General features: G+C 38.4%; 1 protein-coding gene across 3 annotated transcripts in view; it reads left to right on the forward strand.

The window, feature by feature from the left end:
• Crb1 (crumbs 1, cell polarity complex component) overlaps nt 1–11,045 on the forward strand; it is a 152,670-nt gene that overhangs the window by 94,540 nt on the left and 47,085 nt on the right. For 2 of the 3 annotated variants that reach the window (XM_004625305.2, XM_004625306.2), the window contains 2 exons: nt 5,094–6,000; nt 8,809–8,937. In XM_004625305.2, the coding sequence (XP_004625362.1) occupies nt 5,094–6,000; nt 8,809–8,937 (1,036 nt within the window). The remainder of the gene's footprint in view (nt 1–5,093; nt 6,001–8,808; nt 8,938–11,045) is intronic. The other variant, XM_004625307.2, reaches the window with a different exon arrangement.

The raw sequence follows: 11,045 nt of genomic DNA on the forward strand, positions 1-11,045 counted from the left end.
CACACACACACACACACACACACACACACACACACACTAAATAAATAAAGAGAGAGAGAAAAAAAAAAAAAGATTTGCTCTCACTTTCCAAAGTCAACTTTTTCATTATCATCTGAACATACATGAAATTTCCTCATAACAAAAGGTTTTCCTCTATCTCCCTCACCCCATTCCCACCTGCTGTCTTCCAATTTCTCTGCTTTCTTTTATAGAGAATTACAAAAATTGTTTTCAATAGAGTCTAATATTTTATTCACTTCTTCACCCCTCTAATCAGCTTCCAACAAACTATCACTACCCTCACCTTCAACTCTCTTAAACCAGAGCTTCAGAGATTCCCTTCATCCCTTCATTCAAATTTCAGGCCCAATGTCCCCCTATAGGGTTTTTCTTTATCTCTCTTACCATTCTCTAATATTTTGTTACATGTATTTTGTGTGTCTATGTTTTCATTAGTGGAAAATGTAGTTTAAATTGCTGATAAATATTTGCCAAATGAATAAATTGACTTATATTTCTTCAAAATAACCCAACATTTAAAATTTGCTTTAGATATGGGTATGTTTATTGTCGAAAAACTCCTGAAAATAAGGTGAAGGATAAATATTGTGTGCATTGTTGTTTTTAATCAGATCACAAAAAAGTAATTCTGATGTTTTCAGCAGAGTTGGTGAAATAAAGTCATATAGCATTGCAGATAGACTTCTTTCTTTACAGGTTAGAAAGATAATGTAAGCTGTCCTTTGAAATACTTATTTAAAAATGCATAATAATGAGACACTTGTTTCTTTTTCTCTCTTTTCTATTTATCCCCAAACCTGGTGGAAAAACACAACAATCGAAAATAATATAATCAAATGAGATTTAACCTACTCACATAATTCACTTCAAATTGTAATATTTCAATGATACGTTTAAATTTTTAATTGATATAGTTTCTAATCATTACTTCACTTGTCAAATTAAAGGTAGACGCCCCCTAAGCCCCCCATCGCAAGGTGTTGCATATAGCTCCGCCGCAGCCTGGTCCTTCCTTCCCCCGCCGCGTGCTGCGGGCCGAGTGCGGCCCCGCCCCCGCAGTTCTCAACGCCTCCTGGCCCGGCTGTCCTTTCCCCGCCCAGAGCTGCTCGTGAGGACTGCTGAGGCCGCAGGTGTGGTTGGAAGAACAATGCATGTAAGTCTTTGACATCATGATGTACATACGGCAGAGAAGAGAGATAAAAACCACAGAGGTTTCTGAGGACTTTCCAGCACAAGAAGAAAATGGGAAGTTGGAAAATAAATTACCATCTGGTGGCAGCAGCAGAAGATTTTGGAAGATCCTGTCATTTACAGTTGGTGGGAGCACTGCCCTTGGGGTTGGACTTCTTACATCTGTCTACCTTGCCACCTTGCACGAGAACGACTTATGGTTTTCTAACATTAAGGGATTGAACTCAGGTCCTTATGCTTGCCAGGAAAGCACTTATTCTACTGAGCTATCTCCCCGCCCCGAGAATCGATTTCTGAACTTACTATTTTGAGTGTGTATGTGTGTGTGTATGCGTGCACACGCAAATTGGGTCATAGTAGAAAATGAGGTGTTGTTTTGCTTTGTTTTTCTGTTGGTTGCAATAGGGAAAAGGAAAGACAAATGAAGGTCTTTGTTCATGGAGTCTGAGCCGGTCTCCATAGATGGGCTTCAGCATACTCCTATCTTTCTAGTGCTATTTGCAGTTGGTCTTAAAGGTGGGGAAACAATACTTTCTTTGGGGAAAGAATCCAGAATTTTCATCTGATTTTCAAAAGAGCCTTAAACTCTTTTGGTTATTTTGTTTTTTTCTTTTAGCATTTCTAGAACTTACTTTGACAACTCAAACATCGAACCCAGGCCACTGCACTCTGCCTAAGCAGGTGCTTTAATCTGCTGAGCTATTTGGCTGGCCCCATTGCCAATGTTTTTGATCCAAGTATATTTGGTTTTGATCTAGTATATCAAGATCTTTGATCTTACTATCCATGGCTTCTAATAACTAATTGCTAACAAAGGTAAATACTTGCCTTCAAAACAGAAGAATTATCATATTCAAAGGAACTGATCTAAGGCACCTCCCAGGCGGGGGGGAGGGAGGCATGGTAGTGTATGTCTGTAATCCCAGCACTTGGGAGGCTGAGGCAGGAAGATTCCCTCAAGTTAGAGGCCAGCTTGGCCCATGTAGCAAGACCCTGTCTCAAAAAGACAAAAACAAAAAAGACACTTCCTAAAGAGAGGCTCTCTGGGCAGTCAGAAAACTCAGCGGATTAAAGGGCATGCTTACGCCCCTGGGGCACACTGAAACAGCAATTGAGACTGGGCGGGGTGGCGCACACCTATAATCCCAGCGCTTGGGAGGCTGAAAACAGAATCACTGTGAGTCTGATGTAGTAGTGAGATCCTGTAGACCTTGCACTAAAATAAAAAAATATATGTATATAAATATAAAAAAAAAATTAAAGCATGAAGTTCTTTTTATAGATTACTTATCTAGCAATGCTTATTGAGTATCTATTAGATTTCAGGCACTATTTTATACATGAAGACTGAGTGAAATCCTACACAAAGAATAACTGTTCTCCTAGAGTTCATACTCTAGTGCAAAAAGACAGTCAAAGAACAGTAAACGGACAATATAATTTCAAATGCTAACAGAATCTGTTAAAATAGTAGTAGTGATGGCATAGATTGTGGATGCAGGAAGGAAGTTATTTTAACTTGGACTGTTAGGGAAAGCCTCTCAGAGAAGTGACACTGAACAGATACTGACACAGTGAAGAAGTCAGAGGTAGAATAGCATGGAATATTCTAGGTTTAAGTAACAGTGAATTTAAAACCCCCAGCCGGAACAACTCTGTGGTCTTCAGTGAATGGCAAAATGTTCTGTGGCTGTAATATGTGAAAGAAGAAGACTGGTAGGAATTAGAACCAGAGAGCTCAGGTCACATAAACTCTATGGGTGTTGTTCTGAATTTCTTTCTCTACATGGTATGCTAATGAAAGTCCTCAGCTGAGGAGAGTCATTACAGTCATCCTCATAGCCAGAGAAGTAGGAACATTAGGAAGTAATTAGTCTATATGAAAGATGACAGTTGCCGGCTGTAGTGCCTAAAAGGCAAGGTGAAATAATAGTGTTTTTAGGTCAATTACTACTTAAGATGGAAAAAAACGAAAGTAGTGAGCTGACCTCTGGCTAGGTAGCACAGAGAGCGCTGTGACCTGAGAAAGGGTTGCAGTGAAGTGATTGGAACAAGATCCTGAGTGGCTGGCATTCAAAAGAAAACAGGAAATGAGAAAGCGAAGAGTGAGAATATAAAACTATTAGAAGTTTAAATAAGAGAGAGTAGAGAAAAAAAGCAACAGGGTAGAGGGCATGTCAATGAGTGCTTTGGGATCTTGTATGTGTATGACTTTTTCAAGATTAGAACTATAAAGTATTTGTACATTTATAGGAAAAAACAGAAAGGGAAGGAAAATGTTGAACAAAGAAAAAAGAGGCATACAACAGTAATGATAGCTCAGCAGACTTAGTTCCTGCTTAGGCAAGCACAGGGACTGGGGTTCAATCCCCAGCACCACGTGCCTTGCCTGCCCCACCCCCAGGCACACTGAGCCAGCTACCAAGACCAGGCATGGTGGTGCGTGCCTGTAATCCCAGCACTGGGGAGGCTGAGACCGGAGGATCACTACAAGTCCGAGCTGCGGAGACCCTGTGAGACCCTGTACCACGTATATTAAAAAAGGAAGAAGCATGCCTAAAAGGAGTGAAAACGAATGAGCACAACACATGACCAAGAGGGTGACCTCGACATGAATAAAGACAGTGCAGTCATTATTACAGGATGGACTCAGGGAAGATCCTGACATTGTTAGGTCTCCAGATTTTGTTGAAATCTAGCTGTTCTTATTTCTCTTTTCTTCTCAAGAATGTATACAGGACGGGGGCCCAGCCCTAGCTCAGTTCTTTAAGTGGCTGCTTCCACAATGCTGGCAGCCTCAGTTTGCTGTAGTTCAATCCCCACAACACTCCAGCCATGCCAAAGTGCCCTGAAGGCATTCAAGGAGAAAAAAAAAAAAAATCCTTATAGGGGCTGGAGAGATGGCGCAATGGTCTAAAGCACCTACTTGGAACAACCTTGGAAAAGCACAGGGACCGCGGTTTGATCCCCCAGCACCACATGCCAGCCAGCCGCGCCCCCTGGTGGGCTGAGCTGGCCACACACACACACACACACACACACACACACACTAAATAAATGTTAAAAAAAAAATTAAAAAAAGTAAAATAATTAAAAAAAAAAAAAGAATGTATACAGGAAATGTTAGCCCAAGATGGGGTTAAATATTTCAAAGGACAAAACAAGCTGTGAATTTATGATCTTGTAGAATGAGAAAAACACTTTTAATGGAGAAATGCAGCAAGATTGCCCAAAAGTACTGTGCTCCCACGCAATATGTGGATATAAAAGGAGAACAATTGACATGGCTTTATATTTTTTTTCCCAATCACACAAAGCTACTTGGTTATAGGTAGACAGATGGTAGCTTGGCATATAATTGGAGTTCCACCAGGTAAGTAAATCAGTTACTTGGAATGCTGCTTCTAACTGCCTGCTGGTCAGCTTAATCAGAAGCCAGATTGTACTGTTAACTTGCTGTGTCACAATAGCTAGATTTGTGATTTCTTTGTGTTGAGTTTCTCTGTAGAAAAAATGGATAATTAATGCCTTAGTTATTGAAACAAACAAAAAATAAAAATTATGCCTTTGGCTTCCAATAAAAAATGTGTTGTTTGGATTTTGGTATCAGATCATCTACATTTAACATTCAGCTTTATTATTATTTTTTTACAATATGAACAATCACTTAGCTTCTTTGAGTCAATTTTTCTTTCAGAAATGGAGGCTAATATTAATACCTATGTTCAAGATTCTGTACTAGATATAATATAAAACAACTATAGTGTGTATCAATCAATATATGATGTCATTAACAAGACGACAATTGTTAATAATAAAGGTAATTAAGTAAGCATCATAGATTTAATAAGTTGGTAATTAATTTTGCCTTCTCTCTTTAGGTATTGGAAATGCTGTTTTAAAAGGACAAACTGGTGAAACAGTTTTCAGAAGCAATGGAAATATTACCAGAGAGCTCACTAATATCACATTTGGTTTCAGAACAAGGGATGCTAATGTGCTAATACTTCATGCAGAAAACAAGTCTGCATTTCTTAATATCATCATTCAAGATTCCCGATTACTTTTTCAGTTGCAAAGTGGCAACAGTGTTTATATTCTGCACTTGACAAGTTTGTACTCAGTGAATGATGGCATGTGGCACCAAGTGACTCTTTCCATGACGGATCCACTAGCCCAGACCTCGAGGTGGCAGATGGAAGTGGACAACCGAACATCTTTTGTCACCAGTGAAATTGCTACTGGAAGCCTCAACTTTTTGAAAGATAACACAGACATTTATGTGGGTGACCGATCTATTGACAGCATGAGGGGATTTCAAGGGTGTCTGAGTACAATAGAAATTGCAGGCATTTATCTCTCTTACTTTGAAAATGTTCATGGTTTCACAAATAAACCTCAGGAAGAGCAGTTTCTCAAAATCTCTACAAATTCAGTGCACACTGGCTGTCTGCAGTTAAATGCCTGCAACTCCAACCCCTGCTTGCATGGAGGAAATTGTGAAGACCTCTATAACTCTTATCACTGTTCATGTCCCTTGGGATGGTCAGGAATATTCTGTGAATTCAATATTGATGACTGCTTTTCCAACCCCTGTATCCATGGCAACTGCTCTGACAGGGTCGGCGCCTACCATTGCAGGTGTGAGCCTGGATACACCGGTGTGAACTGTGAAGTAGAAATAGACAATTGCCAGGGTCACCAGTGTGCAAATGGGGCCACCTGCATTAGTGATACTAATGGCTATTCTTGCCTCTGTTTGGGAAACTTTACAGGAAAGTTGTGCAGGTGAGCATAAAAGTTCATACCAAGATTGGTTGTTGGACTTACACTCTCTTTGTCAAATTGGACATCTCTCTCCCTGAGGTATACATATGTATTGTACATATACATATGTATTAGACAGGAATGGCTTTGGTCACTTCCATCACACTTCAATGGTATAAAGACAAGATTTGTTTTGCTGAGATATCCTACAAGTATGAGGCATTTCAGTCAGATTGTAAAGATAAGGTTTCTTCAATCATCTTTGCTAGGATCTGTCTTATGAATTAGGGCTTTGAGTCTGACAGACTAAGGCCTCAGGAAACTAATATATTTATAATAAATGCAAAAATCTAAATTTTGGTATTGTTAGGGAAGGCAGGACTTTTATTACTAAAATAATACTCTAAGTTATTTCAGCCAGGTAAATCCATAAAATGAAAAAGGCTATATTACAATATCATTTCAAAAAGAAAAAATTATGACTGCAAGAAAAATATAAAACAAACATGTTTTCATAATTTTATTAGCTGTCACTTAAGGGGACAAGTATGATATAAAAACCAATTCAAAGAAAAAATATATAACAAAAATGAACCTATTAGTCCTTTCTTATCACTGGAACAAAATATTTGCAATTTAAAGGAAGAGAGGATATTTTGGCTTATGGTTCTAGTGGGTTAAGTCAAAAGTTGGCTGGCTCTATGCAGAAATGGCATGCTACAAAAGCTGCTTATCCCATGACAGCAAGAAAACACAGAGAGAGAGAGAGAGAGAGAGAGAGAGAGAGAGAGAGAGAGAGAGAGAGAGCCAAGGACTAGAATGTGTTCTTTCAGGTCACATACCCAAACACCCACCTCTACAGACCAGACCTCACCTCCAAATACCTGAGATATTTGGGAGACATTTTATAACTAAGCATTATAATGAGGCAATGAATCTGGTAATAAATTCAAAACTTCTTAATTTACAGGAAAAATAGTGTTTGATATCATTGTTTCTGTATTATGCCAATCAATTGCATTGATACACATTCATTTGTACTTTAATAAGTAAGAATCATTTGTGTTAATAACAATTTCTGCAATTTACAGAGTTATAATATTGCTCAGCGTTATGCTGCTGTAGAATCAAATAATACTGGAAAATCCTTTTCAGGACATCGAGCATTCCACTGAAAGAACATCTTCTCATTTATTTTGCCTATATCAACATATTTTATGTGTTATTTTTCTGAAATTATAAGATCAGTATTAGATTTCAAGCTATAAAAAGAGAAAAAAATAATATTTTCCTTCTAAGTCATATTGCTTCAATATTTCTACATAAGTGGAAATCATTGTTGTTACAAATTACACTCTTTTAAATTTACTAAATAATTGAGCTTTATGGCAAGGTGAGAGAGAGCCATTATTAACAAGGTCTACATTCCAGGACTTTGTCAAGAGTACCTGGAGTGGGCTATACTACACTATAGATATTATACTAGTCCAGAGCTAGTATCTTAATTACATGAATCTCCTAACAGATATAATATGTAGCTATGCCCATACAAAATTATATGTTTCTTCTTAATATTTATATTCAAAGTCTATGGTGCTGTGCTGTGTCACTTTTCACAAGATATTTCTTCCTGTGAGTTAACCAACTGGTTTTCCAATAAATGAAGGGTCTGATTAAAAGCAAGAGAAATTCTTACTCAAAATCAGAGGCATGTAGTAATAACTCAGGATATGCGAATGCATAGCTAGTCCTCCGGCATGTTTTTCTGCCTAGTTCATCAAAGTCAAGTTCTCAAAGACTAAATTTCTAAAAGTACCTTCTAATGAAATACAGAAACTATTTATGAAACCTAAGATATACCCAAGCTTCACATTTGAAAGTCGATGTCTTTCAAATCTAGTTGACACTTTTGACTCCTTTGAAATTTCCCTGTTCTCTTTTTTCTTTTTTTTTCTTTCAAAAGTAGAATTGATTAGCTCTAGTGAGAAGAGACCCTCTTAACATCATCTAGTCTAGTTTCTTTATATGAGCTGCAGCACACATAATAGAACAAAATAAAATTAATTTTCAATTTCCTGAATAATTTTTCTATACTATATCTGATACCGTGCACACATACAGTGAGTCAAAGTACCTGAGCAACATTCTTAAAACCTTTTTCAATGTCAATCCCTTCAAGACACAGCATGTTTTTTCTAGCAAAGAGGTTCTGCTTAGCTTTTTGCAATTTGTTCTGCCATTTATAAGGATTCTTTAACACGTTTGGCTTTGTTACTGTACCAGAGAGCCATACGCAGAATTCACACGCTTTTACCACAGCGTTATAGACCAACCTCCTGAACTGCACTTGGCTTGCATTCCAAGGAGCTATGAATTATGACAGAGGGAGCAGGAAGTCTTGGCAGGGCAACTGGAGTTCAGCTCTGAAAGCCATCAGAGAAATCACATGAGTGCTTGGGTACCACAGCACGTCCTTGCTTTCCTGGCCTTTATAGTGATGTAGCTTTCCTGTGGCCTTTGCTGATTTATGAGGAAAGCAACAGCAAAGCTACCTATAGCAAGTTCTTTTCCAACCCAAAATTTATTGCAACCCGATGGCATAGATCTTATCTCACCAATGAAAACTGTGGAATGGAAGATAGATAGCCATGCCCGCTCCAGTACCCTCCAGTGCGGGCTCTCTTGCTGGAGAAAGTGTTCCTTGGCTAACACAGCGCAGCCTGAGTACTTAATTAGCTCGGCGTAGACTCCATACGTGAACTTTTCAAAAGTTTTGTTGAATGAAATGAACAAGATGAACAGCTGTGGATGCTACTTTTATCTCTCTAGGCACAACAGATTACCCTCAACAGTCTGTGGGAACGAGAGCGCAAATCTTACTTGCTACAACGGAGGCAACTGCACAGAGTTTCATGCTGAATTAAAATGTATGTGCCGGCCGGGCTTTACTGGACAATGGTGAGTCTCATTAGAACTCCATGGAAGAGAATGCTGGGTGAAGGAACAGTGGGATTATTCACAGTTCATTTTCTCTTCTAATCATTCGTCTCAATTCCCATAGGAAATTCTGTGCTGAAATACAGTTACAGGCAGAATCAAGCAACAAAAATGAGGATAAATTACAGTATAAGTCAAAGAAGAGAACATTTTATTAGCCAAGATCTTGAGTATGGAAAAATATGTTTTCAAATGTAGCTAATATGCTATTTTTTTCTAATAGTTACTTTTGGATTCTTGATTTCCCCCCACTAACTAATACAGGATGGAAATATGGATGCCACTAAAGTAAAAGAAACCTAAAAGATTGCCTTGAAGGATTACCTACAAGCCCCAAAGCATGACATTTCATGTACATGGTTCTCCTTTTCCTGGAGAAATACTTCAACTCTTCTTCACCTAATAGAGGCATGGACCCTGGCTTCACACAATCTGTAACCTGCCAACAGTGTATGTGAAGAATGTAGGCTATGTATTTGGCTGGCTGGAGATGAGATCGAGAGAGGAAGAGCATGTTCTCTCTTTACAGATTTCCAGAGGAGCCTGTCTCCAAAAGGGTTGCCCATCTGGGCTCTGTAGGACACAGATGTTATAGAGACAGGTACACCTTAGCCATTCATGTAGCATTGTGCCCCACACCTTACAGTATCTTTCCCAATTCTTGGAACTCAGCAAGGGTGGTTTTATTGTTTTTATTTTATAAACTAAGGCTGAGCAGTTGAGTGGCAGATTCGGTGCCAGTTCAATTACATGCTACAGGAAGGTTGAGCTGTCTTCAAAGCCTCTGCTCATCTGTTGGAAATGCTTGCATCATTGTATGAATAAACCTTTACTCACTAATTATTAAGAAAATAAAAATGTGCTCTTCCATTTTATAGATCATCTGAAATAAGGTATATAATCTTCAATCAAATGTATGCATTGAATACATTTACGTGTCAGACACCACTGATAAATAACTTAAGTGAATTAATTTCCTCTCAAGAGTAACAAACGGGCTAGGGAGAAGAGTACCAAGTGGTCTAAGCACCTGCCTGGCAAGCGCAAAGATCCAACTTCAATCCCCAGTACTGTGCTACCCCTGGAATCCCAGGTGTGCTGGGTGGGTCCTGAAACTGGGTGTGGTGGTATACGCCTGTAATTCCAGTGCTAGGGAGGCTGAGACAGGAGGATCACTGTGAGTCTGAACTGTGTAGTGAGACCCTATATCCAATAAATAAATAAATAAATAAATAAATAAATAAATAAATAAATTTTAAAAGGAGTAGGCAATAAAATAAACAATGGATGTATGTGTGCTCCAATTATGCTTTGTGCTAATTTGAATTTTCTATTTTTCAGTTGGCTCTTTTAGCATCACATAGATATAGCCGATTTGCCATTTTTACAAAACAGGAGGAAGTAGAGCCTATACCTGCATATTCCTGTTGAAAAATGCCAGGTGACACAGGCAGAACGGGTATACATGAGCTTGGAAAGTGACAGTGTTAAACCACATGCCAGTTTCCACTTACCCATGGATTCTCTGCAATTACTAACTCAAAATTCATTCCATTAATCTCCAGTTGCATACCTTCAAAACACTGGCATTGTAAACCTTTCCTTGTCCCACATATCCAGCAACTTCTCAACTTTAAGTTGCTTCTTGGCTTAATATCACCGTTTCTGTTAATGGCACAAAACACAAAGTTCACCCAAATCTTGAGATTATTTGTTCTCTGCTATGCATTTACAACATCGTCTCTACTTTCAAAAAATGTTGCACTTTCCTCTGAGCTGTATTCATTGTAAAATACTTACATTTAATTTTTAAATTATTGATTTGAAACACTGAAAACAGAAAAAGCTTGTAGTGTAACTTTCTTTCCTAGGAGACTTTACTTGAATACAATTAGATTCTGTACTTTGAGAGTCCTTAAACTATCCTTAGTTCACTCACTGGATGCTAATGGATTTATTTTCCTTTTTATCTATTAATTATCTTCTAGGGGCCGGGGAGATGGCTCAGTAGAATAAGCACTTCCCTGGCAAGTGCAAGGGACTGAGTTCAATCCCTGGTTCTGAAAATA

The sequence above is a fragment of the Octodon degus genome, unplaced genomic scaffold (genome assembly GCF_000260255.1).
Source record: "Octodon degus isolate 3935 unplaced genomic scaffold, OctDeg1.0 scaffold00009, whole genome shotgun sequence".
NCBI lineage: Eukaryota > Metazoa > Chordata > Mammalia > Rodentia > Octodontidae > Octodon > Octodon degus.